Here is an 18521-nt window from a genome sequence, read left to right on the forward strand (position 1 = left end):
GCATGTCTTTCAGAGAGAAATGCATTCCATGTGCAAAAATTTAAAGTACATTGAAAAAACACACCACATCTGGCATGTATGTTCGTAACAGACCCCACTCACCCCCCGGCACTTACTCAGGAGTTAGGTTTGAGGTTTCTCTGAACATTCACAGCACTTCTGGCCTCAGCACTCTGCCAGTAGGTCCTGGCTTGCCACTGGGGCTCATTAGTGCTTGTAACTCCATCGCCACATATATCAAGTAGCATTAGCCCTATGTAGGCCCAGACAGAACCAAAAGCTTCTGTAGGAGATCAGTTAAGATACTCAAACATTAAGGCTATTGATACAGCAGTGGAAAACAGTCTTTATTATTAAAAAGACTAAACTCCTTCAAGAGGAGTCAGATTAATACAAAAGCATTTATGATTTTAATGATTTGATTCCAAGACAATTAGGCAACAAATTACCAAAACTTTTCACTTGAGTTCCTTCCAACTATCAGCCTCGTTACTTACTACCCACGTAGCAAATCCAGAAATAAGGGACAATAAAGTGTTCCTCCAAAAGCTGCTCATAGAGGGACCAATTATCATCCCTACAGAACCTCCAGACAAGATCAGCAGATGCACAGTACCACATACGCAATTCCACATCTAGATTCTGATATGTTGTCCTGTAAGGAACACTACTTTTGAAAGAGATGCAAATCAGTGTCCCCGAAACCAGTAAAAGAAAGTAAACCAAGAACTTTTATAATACATAGGTTATATTTGCCAATAACATTTCTTATTCTTTACCTTTCAGTATTGTCAAGGCAGAAAGGGATGAGAAAGGGGTCACAGAAATTCACGTTCAAAATCAAAGTCTCCTCATGGGACAGCATGTAGAACAAAACTCCTTTTTTACTTATCAGTAAGCACATGTGCTGCTGGTTTCATATTCTAGTATAACTGAAAATTTGGACAAGTTATACTTTCATACAAGAAGTAAAAAAGTAACAAATCTGCTGGCACTGACTTAGTAACCCCCCACTTAGTAAAACAATACACAAACTTATTTGAAGTACAAGCGCTTCATAACATCTAGTCCATGCTTCTCTTCACATTTTCTTTGGTTATGCAGAGAAACTTCTTTACTAACTTCAGAGGACAGGTTCAGCATTCTTGTGAAGCTCCTGGAACAAAGGAAGCAAGTTACATCAGCTACTCTGGAGGGTAACAACTCCTGCTTAAGCCCAAAGGCCTGGACATTTGCATCACTCTTCTGCCAAGGAGCCACCAGAAGAAAAAAAAAGGTAAACCATGAAGTTTCTTCCCAAAGGCTAGAATTTGGAGGAGAGGAGGGGCAGTCTGCAGGAGGGGGGACGTGTGGCTTTACAGTCTATCAATCTGCTAAGATTTTAGCTGTAATCTTTTCGGGGGCAACAAAGAAAGTAAAGAAAATATATCATGCTTCATCTCTTCTTTACACTCTCAGAAATACTTTTTATTTGTTGACACAGTATCTGAGGGGAAAAAAAACCAACCTTTTCTGTGCTCCTCATACCTCCTAATAGGTATTTGCATAGTTATTATTCAAGACAGAGTGCTTCTAAGTTCACTTTTCGGTGTCTTGCAGTTCTCCACTCTCCTACATACTTGTGCTTTATCAGGGCTATTCTTGCTCACCAAATTTCTCAGCTAAAGTGTCAGAGAGTGGCACACTAAAGCAGTTTGCTTAAAATACACAAATGAAAAAACACAACCACCTTTGACCATAGGTAAGGTAGGGACACAAATACGGGCGTCCACTATGAACTGAACAGAATTAAACTTAGTGGTACTATCCCCTCAATTCATCCTTCCCCAATATATGTTCTTGATCTATATTGGCAAGATATATAGATTTTCCTCTGAATATTTAGCCAATGAGTCTTCAGCTGATTGTTGTAAATACCTTTGAAGCTCTTCATCCAGTTCCTGAGACATTTCTTTAAGCTCTTTCAGTACACTAAATGTTTTTGTACTTTCTTCTGAGTAGCTCGGTGTAAGTTCTGTCAGAAGCTCCCCTGAGATCTTTAACTGTTTTTGCAGTTCTTCTACAATAGAAGATGTTAAAGATACTATTAAAAAATGCAAGTAGTGGCATCAGTTAATACAAGATTACATAATAGCTGTAGTAATTACAGAGACAAGTGAATAAGACAATGGAAACCTACTGTTTCTTCAGCTTTCACAAACACACCATGAGAAAACTGTGAAAGACAAATTATTTTTAGCTATTGTGACCAGCAAGAGGCTACTAAAATGGCTAATCAAGCTCTCATTTAGAGTATGTCAAAGATTTTTATGACAAATGCAAGAGAAAGAACAAGTTTTAAACATTCAAAATTCCCTGGTGTTGTGGTTTCATCTGGGGTAGAGGCAATTTTCTTCCTAGTAGGTGGTACAGTGCTGTGTTTTGGCTTTAGTCTCAGAATAGTGCTGATAACACACCAATAGGTTAAGTCGTTGCCAAGAATCTCCTTTCTTACCCACCAGCAGTTTAAAACTGTAACTCTTTGTCCAGACTTCAATACAAACCACAAGTACTAATTTATTAACATTCTCTGATTCTAGACAGCACATAATGCATTCAAGCATTAGTTCTGCAAGAAACATGTGCAAATCTACCCCTCTAACAGCGAAATAAGAGGTAACAGTACTTCAGCAACTTTCTTACTTCATCGGGAAGAAAGGAGGAGGAAAGCCATGAATACAGTTAAAAGCAAGTTTGATGAATCAAATTTTCATACCAAGGTATGTTTGCATATCTCCTTCTATGTGAATATTCTTTATGGGTAATTCATGTCTAGTGGCATCCAGGGAAACTGCAAATCTTTTATACTCCCCTTGAAGTTCTTCACAAACAGGAAGAAGCGAAGAAAGTAAATCCATCTGAAAAAGACATGAGAAACCAACATTTCTTCAAAAGCAAACACAGGCTCAGTTCTGAAAATTAACTCTTAAAAGAACTTCGTTATTCATTAGCAACTTGCTTTCTTACAACTAGGCCAGACCTGCTGCTGTCTGACATCTAAATATAAGACAAATAAAGATGTTCACTTCTCATCTCAGGGCTAGCAGCTCAGCTCTAGAAACAACTGTGTAACTGCAGGATGCTCATGGGGCTTATGATACTCCCATCTCCTATGCACCAACTGCAGACTGCTCTGACAATCAGTGCTTGCCTGTTGCATGCCTGACAGTTCTAATTTCTCCTTCCTGACTATCCACAAGGGAGAACAAAACAAGGACAAAGGCATTTACTTAGGTTACTAGAGAGCGCTACATGCCGCAACAGGAAGTACGTATTTATTCTGTTTAAGATGCGTAAAATTGTACCCCAGCAGGCCACAGAAGCACAAAAATCTCTGAATAAAGGAAATGAAGCTCACCTCATAAGTGAGCTTGTTTAAATATAGGAGAAGCATAAACTGTAATAAAGCCTACCTGTTTGTCTAATGCATCATTAAGTTTCTGCTCTCTTTCTTGGAGTAGAATCTCACGCTTCAACTCACAGAGCTTCTTATATTCTCTCTCCTTTTCTTCATGCAACATTAACAAGTTTTTTTCTGCTTCTTTCTCCAGCTTGGAAAGGTTTTTTTCTGCCTATTACATTCAAAAAAATATTCACAGCTAAATTAATACTATATCCAGGTAATTAACACATTCTGAATAAACAAATGTAAGCCTTGGACCAGGTCAAAGAGCTTCATTTACTGAATTGCAGACCTCATGCAATGAGCACAGTATGTTACCCCCGCCATCTTCTTCCCCCACCCCTGCAAATGGTTTTTGTAAAGGAGAAGTGAACATGCACAGCACTGAGCGAACAAAATCACTGCTACAACTCTCCAAACACTCTCACTCGTGACGTTCCCAAAACTTCTGTGCATCCATACCTCATGAAGAACCAGCACCAGTTTAACAAACTGACACTGGATTCAAAGAGTTTTCAAAGCAAGTCTTACAATTTTACAACCATCAACACAGAAAGTTTCAAAATGCAGCTTTTAAGGATCAGAAAGCACAGACAAGAAATTAAACAATTCCTCAATATCAAGTTCTTCTACCTGAAACACCAACTACTTGACTGATTCTCACCTTTAGTCTTAGGTAATTTAAAAGCAGTGTCTGAGATTCCAGTTCTTCTACTGCATTACCAGAATAATGTTCCTTCAAAAAAGAACAGAATATACTAGATCAATTTTGGTATTTAAACAATTAAATATTCAAATAAATTACTGAAAGCCCAATTTGTGCCCAGAATCATCATCAACAACCGTCAGCTCAGTGAAAAAAGCTTGGGTTTTTAAACAACATGTTAATTAAATATACCTCTTTGTTCCACCACTTTTCAAAGCATTTTCAGCAGGTAACACTGGTAGAGAACTTGAAGTTTCAGTGCTACATTGAATGAGATGCCTAAACAAGGCACTTGAGGGGATGCTACAACTGGAGCAGATTCTTTACCACAAGAAATGTAAGCAAAGCTTCAGTCAGCATTAGAACACCTTATAAGCAAAGCAAATACTGCTATCAGTAGAAGAGACTTATCCTCTGACTTCAGGTCATCCCAGGATAATCATCCCAGTTGTTATCAAAATTAAAGATAAAATCTTCATTTCATGCATTTCAAAATACATGTGCTTAACAAATGAAAGCAGTGACTCACCTCTGCTTCAGAGTCTTGACATGTATCTTCTTTGCAAGCAGATTCTGAATCACGAGGCTTTTTGCGCATGCTTTTATCTGAATCACAACCGAAAAGTTATTGCTCTCTTCTACCGAGGTATACACAATGGGTTAACATATGTCCTGGGCTCAGCTGCAACAGTTATTTTTCTCCTTCCTAGTAGCTGGTGCAGTGCTGTGCTTCAGCTTTAATCTGAGAACAATGCTGATAACACACCAATGGTTTAGCTGTTGCTAAATAATGCTTATTCTGATGAAGGACTTTTCAGTCTCTCATGTTCTGCCAGTGATGAGGGGCACAAGAAGCCGGGAAGAAGCAGAGATAGGACACCCAGTTCTGAGTTACCGGCTTGGTTTAAAGCACAACAGCATACCATCAGGTTCTTCAAAGGCAAGGATAATTTCAAAATTATTATGTGTAGCAGTAAAGACAACTTGTGCTCTATTGCTGGCTCTGATGGTAGTCATGAGAAGATGTGGAGCACAGGTGCATTTAGCTTTAATTGACAGTTACAGACAGATGTGATACAGTTTTCAGAAGGGCTGATAATCTAACATCCATCTGTTACATTCAGAGTACTTTGTCCTTTAATACTTGATTGTAAACAAAAAGAACACACAAAAGATATTTAAAACTGAGTTAATTTAAATCCTGGAGGTCTTAATACCTCCACTTAAAGACACTTGAAATAACATTAGTCTTATTGAACAAAATCTTTTTGTGAATATGGAAGAATACAAGGGTTACTTATCACAAGTTACAGCACATACAACAAAAATAATGAAACAAGGAACTGAGCATAAGTGGAAGCTTACCACTAACAGCTGAAAGATCTATGTCCGGTAGATCAGCTTTAGCCTCATCTAGTAAAGTGGACTGCAAGTAACATTTCTCAAAGCTACCTTTATTTAATGAGCTGGAGCCAACATCTGTGGAAAGAAGCTGTTATCAAACTAAAAGTATTAAAACCAGGTTCTGTATAAGTTCACAGTTCCATATTCTTTCAGTAACATGTGGCAACCTTACACAAGTTTTTACGCATGTACTTTATACACATTATTAGCATACTCCCTCTCTTACACAGAGATAAATTAGTTCAGACTGTTATTGGCTTAAATACAGGTCAACAACACTCAGATGTACAAAGCGAATAATGTTATTTCTTCAGGATATTTCAAGTCAAGGCCCTGCAGAAAGCTTTTTGCAATCCAAAGAAATAAAAACTGTTTTGCAGAGAGGAATTTTTCAGTCCTTTACACTGGGTTTATTGAAAATATTAAGAAAAAAAAAAGAAAAGCAGAGCAATGGTGAGGGCACAGTAAAAGAGCAGTTCAAAGCCATGCACAGAAGGCATGAGAGATGCTTACTTTTAACAATCAAATGATGCAATTCCAGATCCAGACGAGTTTAATGCACTTTCCACCTCTTAATCCCACATCAAATTAATTAATTCAGATAACTGGCAGCGGTGCAATTAATGCAAAGCACGACCTCTTAGCAACATTTTAGAGTTGGTAAAGAGTTCCACAGGTCAGAAATACAAAATCACAAAAGAACAGCTCTGAAATTCTGGTAAAACTCACCAGCAGGAGGTTTACATTTCCGAGAAGAAACTGATCTTGATGTAGCTGCAGATGACGGTTTAGAAGCGGACTTTGCTGAAGCACCCTGACAATCAAGAAACAGGTAAGACTGAACTGCACGCTGCGACTGCAACCAGCACTGTGTCTTACCCCCCACTTGAATGCTGACAATAAGCAACTATAACCCCAGGGCGTCTTGGTGCTTTACAAGTCACCGGAGCACTGCCCCAGATTCCCACCTCCGTCTGCATCTCGTCACCCGTAACTCCCTCATAACCCCAGCAGTCTTGCTGCCACAGGTCCCAGCCGCCCTCGTTTCTACCCTTTGCAGAACAGCACCTAAGCTCACCAGTGAGGAATCCGAATGCCTCTTGGCGTCCTTCTTATCGTAATCCAGGTAGCGAGACTTCACCATTCTTCCTCCTGAAGAAGGAGCAGAGGGAGCTCAGGCGGGCCCGCCTCAGCTTCCTGCCTCAGCCGGAGCGGGCTCACCCTCTCCCTCACCTTTCCTCTTTGCCTTCGGCTCTCCTCCGCCCGCCACAGCGCCCTCGGGGCCGCCCGCCCCCGCGGACATCCTGCCGGGGCGCAGCGGGAGACGCCAACCGCGACACCGGGACGCTTCTTCCCGCCTCCGCCCCGCGCCGCCTCAGCCGCGTTCGAACGGTGCCGCGCGAGCAGCGCCGGCCGCGCTCCGGCTGAGACAGCGCGCCCCCTGCCGGCGCGGAGGAACAGAATCAGCCTCCGAGTCGGGGGGGGGTCACCGCGGGGCTGCCGCAGCGCAGGGGGGAAGCAAAACATGGGGGGGCCCCGGCAGCGCCGACAGCACCGCGGGCCCCAAACCCTTCCCCACAGCCTCGGCGGGAGGAGGCTGCTCTCTGCAGCTTCATGAGCACGGCGGTGGGGACCCGGGGCTCCTAGAAACGGCTGGAGAGGGGCGGTGAGCAACACAGCCGCCCCCTGCGCCACAGCGGGACCCCCACTGCACCGTGAGGTGACGCTCCCGGCACTGCGGCTCTTCGGCTCTCACACAGCTCCGCCCGCTCTTGCTCCTCGCTTCCTACCTCAGGAAGCGCCCGGCGAGCACCGGGAGCTGCGGAGGGGGCCGGGCCGAGCTCCGCGGCGGCTCCGCATGCACCCGCCCCGGCGCGGCGCGGCCCGGCCCGCCCTGAGCGCGGCGCTTGCGCTGTGCGCACGCGGCGCTGAATGGGCGCCGCCCTGCCTCCCCCGGCACCCGGAAGTGGCTGCGCGGGGCCTGTGGCGGGAGGCGGTGCTGGTCGCCAGCGCTTCACCCACCGGCTGAGGTAAAGGGCGGCGGGGCGCGCCCCTGCTCCCTGATGGGTGCCCTCTCGTCTTCCTTTCTCCTTTCTTTCCTTCTTTCTTCTTCTTTTCTACGGGTGATTGAGCGCTGTAGCGGTGCCGCTTCAGCGGGACCGGGTCTCCCCCCAAACCCGGGCGCTGTGGGGCGGGCGGAGGAGCCCAGTGTGTGTGGAGAGGGCTTGCGGGTGTCCGGCGGGCGGGAGCTGCTGCGCTCTGCCGCTTCCCTCAGGAGCCCGGCGCTGGGAGCCGTGGCCCGGGACGGCGGGCGCTGGAGAGGGCGCTGCTTGGGGCCGGGGGAGGCGCGGGCTGGAGCTGAGGGGGCTCCTCAGGGCCGGGGGGCAGCTGCCTGGGGGCTCGCTCGTTTTGCGTGCGGGGCGCTCCAAGAGCTGGACGTGCCCGAGGGGAAGGAGCGCTCCGCGCCGCCCGCCGGTGCCTCCGGTCTCTCGGGCGATGTTAACTTCCATCGCCCGTTACTGCTCTTAACCGCGCAGCGTTCTGCTGTTTCATGTGATGTCTCGGAGTCTCGGTGTGAGCAGCCGGTGAGCTTTTGTATGAGTACCTCAGCATCGTTCGAAAATACTCGCTGGGTTCTTTTGTTTCTTTGTTTTATCTTTGGGCGACTCTTGACGATGTCAGTGTTGCTACTGCACTGAGGGAGTGCTTTATCACGGTGACCATCATTGCCTAACAGATACATGTCTCTAGCTCTGTCCTGGTAGTGCTGCGTCTTTTTGGTAAGTTTGGTTTTGCAATCTCTGAAAAGGAAAAACTTGTGCAAGCTGGGAACATCTTTTTGTAATGTGGTTGTAGGCTAAAGTAGCAGCGTCTTGTCCTGCTTCATGACTGCTGTGACCACACGGTTGGTACAGGTATGTGTAATCCTAGTACAAGATGACTTCCCAGCCTTGTTTTTTGTTACTTCATGAGTATTTTGGCAAATTCTTACCAAGCTTCGCTTGCAAGTCCTGTTTGTATAAAGTGAGAAGTAGCTTGGATGTAAAGGAGTTCCGTATTCTTTGATTTCACCTTCTAGAAATGGGTGGCAGTGTAGCAAAGGGCTGGAGATGATCTCAGGCTTCTGGCAAATACAATTAGGCTTTCGTAGATGTCATCAGCATCCTCCCACGTTGCGCCTAGAGGTGGATTGGTATCGGTTCGTCTACAGAGATGTTTGCAAATAAGAGTTTGTCATGGGTAATTAGAAGCTCTCTGATTCCAGGTCTGGTAGCTGGAATATATGGCTGAAGTACTTGCCCTAAAGTAACAGTGAGGTAATCCTGCATTCCGGTGTAGTGTATTAGTGTCACACCCCTCAAGTTTTAGTAAGTCTTTGGTGTCTTTTACTTAGTCTTGTCAGAAACAAGTCCACTTGATGGAGGGGAAGCAATATGGGGAACTTTTAATGCACATATATATTCATATTGGCTTCAAGATTCATTGAGGCTCTTTTCTGAAAAGAGTGAATCTTTGTTCTTTGTGTCTTTGAACTAATGATGAGATTTTCTACCTTCTCTGGACTTAAAGTCCGCTAACATTGTGCTTTCCAGGATGATGCATCTAAGGCCATTTCCTTAACCATTAGTGTTTACTTATTAGCATAAATTCAGGAGTTAAATGCAGTAATGTGACACAATTGTTTTTGTAGAACTGTACTTACTTGGGTTGTTTGGGATTTGTTTGCTGGTTGTTTTCAGTTGGTTTTTTTTTTGCCCTGCTTGAATGTTTGTCTCAACAAAAGCTTTTTCAGTAGTTGAGTGTTGCAGTTTCTGCAGTAACAGGACAGCTATCTGTCCAAATGGATAGTCTAATCAGTAGGAAAAAAAGACCATAGATTTGTGGGGTTTTGGTGGAACCTAAAATGCTTATAGAACTGAATAATTTAGGAAGAGTAAATGCAGCTGATAAAAAATTGAAACTAGGTTCACCTAGAAGCTAATGCTTTGTACAGACTGAGTTTTCTGACGAATAATGATTCAAACATTAGGCCTCTTGAATAATCCTGTATATGAATAACTGTTTGACTCATACGCGCATAGTTCAATGTTGCTTCAGCTAAATATGGCCTTTCCTTAACTGGATGGTCAAATACCACGATTTGTTTATCAGGGGCATTTAAAAAGAAAACATTCCTGAAAGATGCAACAGTATAAGCTATCTCAATAGTCAAGGAGAAGAGTGGAAAATTATGATGCAAAAGTAAGTTTGTGGTTCAGTACTTTTTTGTGAATCTGAAGGCATTTATTAATCACATTTCTAAGAAACAAGACCTATTAGCAAGGAGAAGTAAAGCCTGAAATGCTGATAAGGATTCGTTTTTTTCAATAGACAGCTATTTTAATAGATATCTGCCTTCTGAAAGGACCAGGAGTGTCTTTATTTCAGAAAATGAAAGTTCAGAGATTTTGTCTCTAGTATATCATGTTTTCTTGATGTATCAAATGACTTGAGTGGGGCTTGCAGAGTTGCTTTTATCTAGGCTTTATTGTGGTGTTTGTATCTGATTACAAAATGAAACTCAATGCAAATCCTAGAAAAATATGCTACTCCTTTAAACACTAGCAAGGCTTAACAGTAAAAGTGTGTTTTAAAACTATTTTTGACAAGCGCACGTTCAGCTGATGTACCCTTCCCCACCCCCACCCCCAGGTAATTCACACAAAAGAGCAACCTGAAGTTTCTGAAGAAAATTTATCAGTGTAAATGCAGCCTTAGACCAGTGAAATTTTTACTTCCTTTGTTGACAGCTGTAATGCTATTAAGGATAAAATTAAGAAAACTACAAAAAATGGTAGTATAGTCTCCAGGGTTATTCTGTCTTATGTTCTTAGCCTCTAACACTCTCAGTTGTTTTTCCTTCATTCCTTGTTTTCTTCACAGAGCCACATTTTCATTTCCTCTGAATCATACTCAAGCATACATCTGTAACTCTGATATCATACTTTTTGTAAGGTAATAACATGTTACAGATCTTTAATGTCGCCATAAGCGTGATAAGGTATCCTTGTCTTGAGGTTAAATTGTGCATCTGAGTCATTAAGAGGAAGTAGAGGTCTGTATCTTAGGTGGTTCAAGGGTGTAGATTGGGATTGGGGTCTCAGGGGCCAGAGGGAATAGAGAGAAGGTAAAGAGGAACTGCTTGTAACAAAGATAATTTCTTTGACTTTTTCCTGTGTTACGTTGCATTGCTTACATTGCAGTCCAGCTTCTCCTTTGTTAGGAAGTCTGTGGTAGTAACTTCTCTGGTAGGGTTTATTACAAACAGTAGTAACAAACGTGTTGTAAATTTGCATGCCCCATTCAGAACCACTCCTTTTGGAGTAGAAAAAGCCAAGAGCTTTTAGTTAAACCAAGGATCTGAAGTTCAGTGCAAGAGAATTTTTTATGACCAAGAAAAATGCCGAAGTGTTAACAGAATGTTAAACAATTTTGAGGTAGTGTCCACAAATGTCTGGAATACTGGAGAAGAAAGAAATAACATTAATTATGCTCAACAGCAGCTGTATGTCCTTGTGACAGGAGATAAGACAAGAGTTGAGGCCTTTGCCTTCCCTGTAATGCAGTTAATTGTGAAAACTTTAGAGTGTCTCTGTAGCCTGTTTTGCTGGAAATTCCTTGCTTTGGAAATCAAGGATATTAACAGCTGAAAGTTTTTGAAATTGCTGTAAGTTTTCAATTTGACAGACACAAGGTCTGTTTTAGGGATGGTCATAGGCAATTCTGGTATTGCAGAAGATTAGAGGTACTAGAAGATTAGATCAGGCACTTGTGATGTGATTCTACTTTTGTGTTGAAAATGACTTGAACAATGGGAGAAGCTTGAATCATTCCGTTTGAGGAATGCAGTGCTGGAAATGTACATGAAAATATGAAGAACTAGAATATTCTAAAGCTCATCCTCACCAATTTTGCTGTAATGGTAGCTTTCCCTTTTTAGCTTCACTATGATTCATTGACTAAATATGTGGCTTCAAATTATAGCCTTATTTAAACTAAACAGATACCCTGTGCTGATTGGGGTGAAATTCTCTTCTGGCCTTTTACCACATTATTAAGTGCATGATGTTGGCTTTAATGCATATTAAAAATTAATTGGCTTGATAGAGACTTGCAAAAACTTATTTTCTTAAGCAAATGAAAGTATTAATTGATACGTAATATAAAAAGAAATATGCCATTAGACTGTTGCCTTTATAAGCTGATTATGTTGGTGCTATTAACAAATATGCTGTAGATCTTATGGAGGATGGGGTAGGGGAAGGTAACAAAACCCTGAAAAAAGATTTTAGATGGGTTAGAATTGCTTCCGTTTTTCTAGTCCTGTTGGAATTATCCTTCTAGGACAGTCAAGTAAAGGTGGCCTCTGATACCTTGTATTTAAGTTGGCCTAGCGCTATTTCAGATTTACTTGTCTTCAATCTCACTTGAAATACAAGTACCTTAAATTGTGTCTGTTACACTGGCACAAAGGAACCACTGTCTCAAGGGTGCAAATCATATATCACTATATCCTTTAACACACTAATCCCCTGTAGCTGTTGCCACTCATGCCCACAGAATTAATACAGTGCAACTTTGTGAATAAAAGGTTAAAAAGCTTTGCATGTCAGACTTTTTTTACTTTGCTTGCCCAGCTTGCCTAACTCTCTTTGCATCTGTAAAACAGGGCTATGGTGAAAAAATGCTTTGCTGTGTTTTGTAGATGCTGATGGCTGTCCTTAGTAAATTCTAAGTACTGTGAAGATGTATTTCTTGTGCTGCAAAAGGCTTGTGAAAAGTAAAACATTTTAAGGAAACCAGGAGGGAGTCTGAATGTGAAGTCTAAAATTAGTTGATGTGCACCTAGTGCCAGCTTCTGCCTCCCACTTAAGAGTATTTAATAACTCTAATGCACATGCATTGAACAGGAGCTTCTTATAAGAAAGAAATGAAAGTAAGTTTGCAGAATTTCTGTCTACAGTGGTGCTGTTTTCTCAAGTTTGCTGTTTTGCATGCTGACCAGTATGGTTTCATTATTACCTTCTACTCTTGTATTTCTCCTTTTTCTTCCAGTGTTCTGTGCACCTGAAGTCAGGCTTGTGCTTCCTCCCTGTGCCAAATTACACTGAATAAATATTTCAATTGCTTAAGTTTTCTAAATAATTGGAGATCATAAAATGAGAAGGAATCATTGTAATCATCTGCTCAGACTGCTCTTGACATTAGTAAGAGGGTGGTACCTTACTCACTTCTCTGATTTACAGGCATGTCTGTAACTCGGGACTGGCTGATCTTTAGCAGTCAGGCCTCAGGGTTAGTGTCAGTTCAGGTTCTCCAGTGCAGTAGAGCCTTCCGGTGACATTTCTGTCTTGTGTTACCATGAGTTTGTCTAGTTCTGAATTCCAGCCACTGGCTTGTTTTGTACCTTTGTCCTCCAGACTGGTGATTGTTACTGAACTCTAGTTCCCTGTGCAAGGACTTAAACTGATAACAGTCTCCTCTGGGTGTTTCTCATAGACAAAGCTTCTAGAGTATTTTGCAGTAAGGTATTTTCCAACAGATTTGTTGCTGTTGTTGCTGCTCTTATCTCAGGTTCTTAACTGAATTTTAGATATCTTCTAGATGCAGTATTGGTCACATAGGTTCTAAGTATGAGGGTAGTAGGGCTGCCTAACAAGATAGTCATTCAGTATTTATCTGGGGAATACATTCACTGTCATGCTTGTGGTGTTATATTAGAATAGCCATATTGAAATGATTACTTGCTCTGATTTTTCTGTGATGTTTACTTTGATGCCAAGAATTCACCTTTGCTAGAATCTAATCCTCCTGTTGCTTGATGGTAGCCTGTCCTTAGTTGAATACTGGGACTCATAATCAGTATTAAATGATTTGAAGTAGCATATCTATTTAAGTTGTTGAGTGAAAGCAGTCTTAAAGCTCAGTGGTGTTGAAAGCAAGCAAGTAATATCTGGATTTCATACCTGGTTAAGATGGAGCAATGTTATGCTGACTGGCTGGCTGCTGCTGCTGCTGTGACTGTCAGCAAGTTCTTTCTACTGTAGGCAATAGAGTGATGGATGCCTGCTTGAACTTCCACCAAGTTGTATGGTCACTGCATAATTTAGAAATCTGTATGTAGCATAAATACATAAAGGTGATGTCTGCATGTTGCTTTGTCAGAAATCTGCCTTCTTCAGGACGAGTGGTCTTGCTCTTTCTAGTTCTTCAGTCATGCACACCTGAGCAGACCCTAACAGCTATCATCATGTTGCTGCTTGCTGTAATTCCCCTGGATTTTTCACTTGTAGAGAAGAGGCCATATGTGTTCTGGTTTCCTCTTTGGAAAGCATAATATGAGAGTCTTGAGCAATGTGCCAGATACATTGTGGTAGATGACATGAGATGAGGTTAGGAAATACATGTTGGTAAAATTAGAGGTCAGCACCTATGTTCAGCTCTTATGTGTGGGCAGAAAGTTGGTGCTGGGTTTCTTAGGGTGCTGTTCTGGCAAAAATGCTCACTGAGGGGACTTCCTCTATTGTACCAGACTGTGTGGCTGAAACTAATTGCTGGGAGGAAAAAAGGAAGTCTGTACAAGACTGTCTCCCTTAAACTGGCTGGCTAACTTGAGAGGAAAATGGTCACTGTTCTTTTTGTCTGTGCTCCAGATTCATCTTCCCCATGAGCAGCAGTCTCCTGTAGGTCCTACTGTATGTTAAGGTGTTTGAGCTTTTATAGATTAAGAATGCTTTATAGTTGCATGGTTACAATTGCAGAGGTCCTTCAGACTTACCTACTGGTCAGTGATAAGTACAGGAAATGGAGAAGAGGCTTTGAGCTCACTGCTCCATTCTTCTGTAAGACCAAGTTCTTGGAGTAAGCTTTCCTTAATGAATGACAAATGAAACGTAATGGGGGAAAAACTCATTCTCTGAGGGATCATACAGCTTGCCCAGAGATGTGCTGTGGTTTGTCTTGCTGTCTGTGGCTTGCTCAGCCTTCCTTTTGATGAGTAGCCGCTGAAAATGATCCAGCTTGCACAGCAATGTCTTCTGTAAGCTCACTATTCAGAGTTCCCTTAAAGAACAGTTCTCTACTCTGAGGCTTTTCATGAGGCAGAACTATGTCATATGTTTCTGTGCAGAACTATGTCATATGTTTCTGTGCCGTGATTCATTACTTGCAGTGGAAGTGGCTGCTAAATGCTTCCAACTCTACTGGTCTTAATTTGAAATGATTGCTCTCTGTGGCCTTATGCAAGTTCCTGTGCAGTTGTTTAGTGGCGAAAAGCAACTTCACTGGCATTTCTCTGCCCCCTTTTTAATATATATTTGGCATGTAAATGTATAATTAGAACACTTTGTTCTTGAACAAAAATTGAACTGATATTCTGGGTATGCAGTTGTACAGACTGTTACTAATGAAGGATACTTCATTATCCTTCTCCTTTTGCTCCCTGTTGATAAGCTAGTAAACTGTTGAATTTAAGCAATGTAAGCAAGCTTAGTCCCGGTGATGTGGAGGTACCAAATTCACTTGAGAGAAAAATCACCTGCAAAGGCATGGAGTTACGAAGTCAGGAGGCTTTTAATTTGGCAGGAAGGAGGAGGTTGACTTCTGTGAGGTTAATGTTAGATTTCTGGCCTGCATCAAGGATGAAAGGAGGAAAAAGAAATCAGAATGTGTGATCTTTGGAAACTCATGCATGAGGTCACTGAAACCCAGTGAGGAAAGAGTTGTAAGTGAAGTGTGTTATTTGGGATCTTGTTAGTTGAGCTGAAAAGTAGTCGCAATAGTACCGGTTTTACTTTTTTGCCTAAAATGGAAGATAAAAAGTGCGTTCAAACCTTTCTGCAGCAAGGATGTGGTTCACTCGAGTGAAGTTAGCAATCTTTTGTCTGAGTAAATGATGCATGTTTAGGAAATCACTATGGTGTGCAGGATTAGGAGACATTGATGGCAGTGTTTGCTCTGGTCAGCTATAGGCACTTTCCTTACAGCTGAGTGGATAAATCCTGTTCCCAGTCTGTACCTCTTGTGAAATGAGGTCAGTTGGGGGAAATGAAAAGCAGTGTGGATCTCGGCATCAGAACCATCTTCCTTCTGGCACCTATGCACTATTCCTTCTGCTATAGTTCGTGGCTGCTCTGAACTGTCTCTGCTGATTTAAGAAGTGATCAAACCCTGTTGCTACCTCAGGCTGCTTGTGCAGCTTTAAAGGAGTGTTTGTGTGGGAGGATAAATAAATGTTTGTGTAGCCATACAGTGCACCAGGCCAGGGAAATTACCTGGGTTAAAACTAACCTGGGGAAACAAGGAAGTTTGAATTTGGACTCTTACCCAGTTCAGCTTGCTTTGTAGATATAAGAATGCTCTCGTTACCTTAACTGGGAGGAAGGGATTGCCTGGAAATAGAATGAAGAGTGAAAAGAGCATAGATCCTGTGCAGTTATCAGTCCTATGGGGCAGGCTAAGTAGATGGAAACAATAGCACTGATGTATGTTAATAGTGGATTGATTTTTAATAACTTGACTATTCCGTAACTTCATTCCCATCCTCCAGAAAATAACTTAATATCTCTTGTACACATTTTGTTTTAAACACCTGACTTTGTTCTTTTTTCTTTTTCTCTCTTATTTCTTCTTTTTTAGACAATGGGCACTGCATATTAAGCAGGGGCAGAAGACCGAATCCCATCTGGGGACAGAATGAGTTTAAAAGATGCTGACAGTGCAGTTTGCCAGGCAAAGACAGCCTATAATCTTCATATTTACCCCCAACTCTCAACAGAAAGTGCTCCCTGCTGCAAAGTGACAGCAACCAAGGACAGCACATCTTCAGATGTCATCAAGGATGTGATTAATATCTTAAACTTGGATGTCTCGAAACATTATGTGCTTGTGGAGGTGAAAGAATCGGGTGGTGAAGAATGGGTACTTGATATAAATGATTCTCCAGTTCATAGGGTTTTACTTTGGCCTCGTCGCGCTCAGGATGAACATCCACAAAAGGATGGGTACTACTTTCTTTTGCAAGAGAGGAACACTGATGGGACCATCAAATATGTCCAGATGCAGTTGCTTTCCAAGGAGGCAGATGCTCGGCGTTTGGTTGAAAGGGGATTTCTTCCATGGCATCAGGAGGACTTTGATGACTTGTGCAATCTTCCCAACCTAACAGAGACAACACTCCTAGAGGATCTCAAGTGCCGCTTTCTAAAACACAAAATTTACACTTACGCAGGAAGTATCCTGATTGCAATTAACCCCTTCAAGTTCCTGCCCATTTATAATCCTAAATATGTCAAGATGTATGAGAATCATCAACTTGGGAAGTTGGAGCCTCATATTTTTGCCATTGCTGATGTGGCTTATCACACAATGCTTAAAAAGCATGTTAATCAGTGCATAGTTATATCGGGTGAAAGTGGGTCTGGGAAAACTCAAAGCACAAACTTCTTAATTCACTGCCTCACTGCACTGAGCCAGAAAGGGTACGCAAGTGGTGTGGAGAGAACTATTCTAGGAGCTGGGCCAGTTCTGGAGGTAAACTTCTTCTGCTAAAATTGCCTTCTGCAAAGATTGTTTCTTGAAAACTTCCAATAGCTGCTGTTGAATGTTTGATGGTCACCTGAGGTTTAGACTTTAAGTATCACTGGGCTGCACTGGTGCTTGGCTGTGTTGCTTGACTGCTTCTAATTGATTTTCCTTAATTCATCCTTCCGTTCAGTTGACTTCCTGTTGCTCTTAATTTATATTTGACTTAACTTTCCACTACTAAGAACTGATATTCTGGGACAGAGGTTACCTGTGTTTTCCATGTTAAAGTTTTGATGGCATTTGAATCAAATAATAAGTAAACGTTTTCATAAAAAGAACGTTTCCACTTAAACATGAACTGCTCAGTGTAGTCGTGCCTTTATGTGCAAGCATGTCCTGCAGCATTTTTATGAACTCACTTTTTGAGGGAGTTATTTCCTTTCTACAACTGTTCATTTTCAAGAGAGCAGCATTGTTAGTTGGGGAGAAAATGTGAGTTGGTTTTGGCTTGTAATTACTAAAGCATTTCTAACAGAAAGCAAAGCTAAACATGTGAGAAGGAGGGGGTACAGCTGGTCTTGCATTAGGTTATGAACTTAGACTGGTCTTTTAGACTTCAGCCTTTTCCTTTTGTGCTCTCATCTGAAAGGAAAAACTCTGAATGCTTGGATGAATGTAATGGTCACCTGTAATAAAATCTTAAACAGCAAGGAGCTTGAGTGCAGCTGTTGTCACATGTTAGACTATTTAAATGTATAAATTACAACACTTTCATTAAAAAAAAAAACCCTTTTTTCCTAAGCTTTTAGATAAAATGTGAAAAAGCAATAGAAGTTAAACTTTAAAATGCATTACACTTTTAAATGATTTGAAAGTTTGTCTGTAAAGAATGAGGAATACATGCAAGTTCTTATTTTGTCTTGCTTTCTGCTGCTTGAAAGAAGAAGTAAAATTGAGGTTTGGTTGCTGGAGTTCAAGTTTGCAGTTCTACACAGAAAACAGGAAGGGGTCACTGTGGAAAGCACTGATCAGCTGATCTTTCTGCCTTTGATAAAATTAACTGTTTCACATCCTAGTCTCCGGATGTGATACAGCTGTGTCAAACCAGGAAGAGACACAAAATCTTGTGTTGCAGTTTGTCCACTGAATGAGAAATGCACGTATCCTCAGATTGAAGATCAAAATTAGTAACTTGCTGGAGTCGTGAATGGGTGTATGAAGACAGACTGAGGAAGTTGGGAATGCCAGAGAGGGACTCTTCGTCAGGGACTGTAGCGACAGAACAAGTGGTAATGGGTTTAAACTGAAACAAGGAAGGTTCAGGTTAGAGATAAAGGAGAAGTTCTTCCCTCTGAGGGTGCTGAGGTGCTGGGACAGGTTGCCCAAAGAAGTGGTGAATGCTCT

At 41.9% G+C, this 18521-nt stretch overlaps 2 protein-coding genes across 10 annotated transcripts in view; one reads left to right on the forward strand and one right to left on the reverse strand.

Annotated features, from left to right (window-relative positions):
- Positions 1-326: 326 nt before the first annotated feature.
- HAUS8 (HAUS augmin like complex subunit 8) lies at positions 327-7415 on the reverse strand. The gene is made up of 10 exons (XM_065658771.1): positions 6786-7415; positions 6631-6704; positions 6282-6366; positions 5514-5627; positions 4678-4754; positions 4107-4178; positions 3453-3611; positions 2756-2897; positions 1918-2059; positions 327-1156 (listed from the first exon to the last, which is right to left on the reverse strand). Exons 1-10 carry the CDS (start codon positions 6853-6855, stop codon positions 1036-1038), a joined length of 1056 nt encoding a protein of 351 aa, XP_065514843.1. The 5' UTR covers positions 6856-7415; the 3' UTR covers positions 327-1035.
- Positions 7416-7505: 90 nt separating this feature from the next.
- The window catches only part of MYO9B (myosin IXB), a 42055-nt gene continuing 31039 nt past the window's right edge, over positions 7506-18521 (forward strand). For 8 of the 9 annotated variants that reach the window (XM_065699596.1, XM_065699593.1, XM_065699595.1 and 5 more), the window contains exons 1-2: positions 7506-7582; positions 16230-17123. In XM_065699596.1, the coding sequence (XP_065555668.1) occupies positions 16287-17123 (837 nt within the window). In that variant the 5' untranslated portion in view covers positions 7506-7582; positions 16230-16286. Of the gene's footprint in view, positions 7583-7967; positions 8138-16229; positions 17124-18521 lie in introns of those variants that run through there. The other variant, XM_065699594.1, reaches the window with a different exon arrangement.

The sequence above is a fragment of the Lathamus discolor genome, chromosome 21 (assembly GCF_037157495.1).
Source record: "Lathamus discolor isolate bLatDis1 chromosome 21, bLatDis1.hap1, whole genome shotgun sequence".
NCBI lineage: Eukaryota > Metazoa > Chordata > Aves > Psittaciformes > Psittacidae > Lathamus > Lathamus discolor.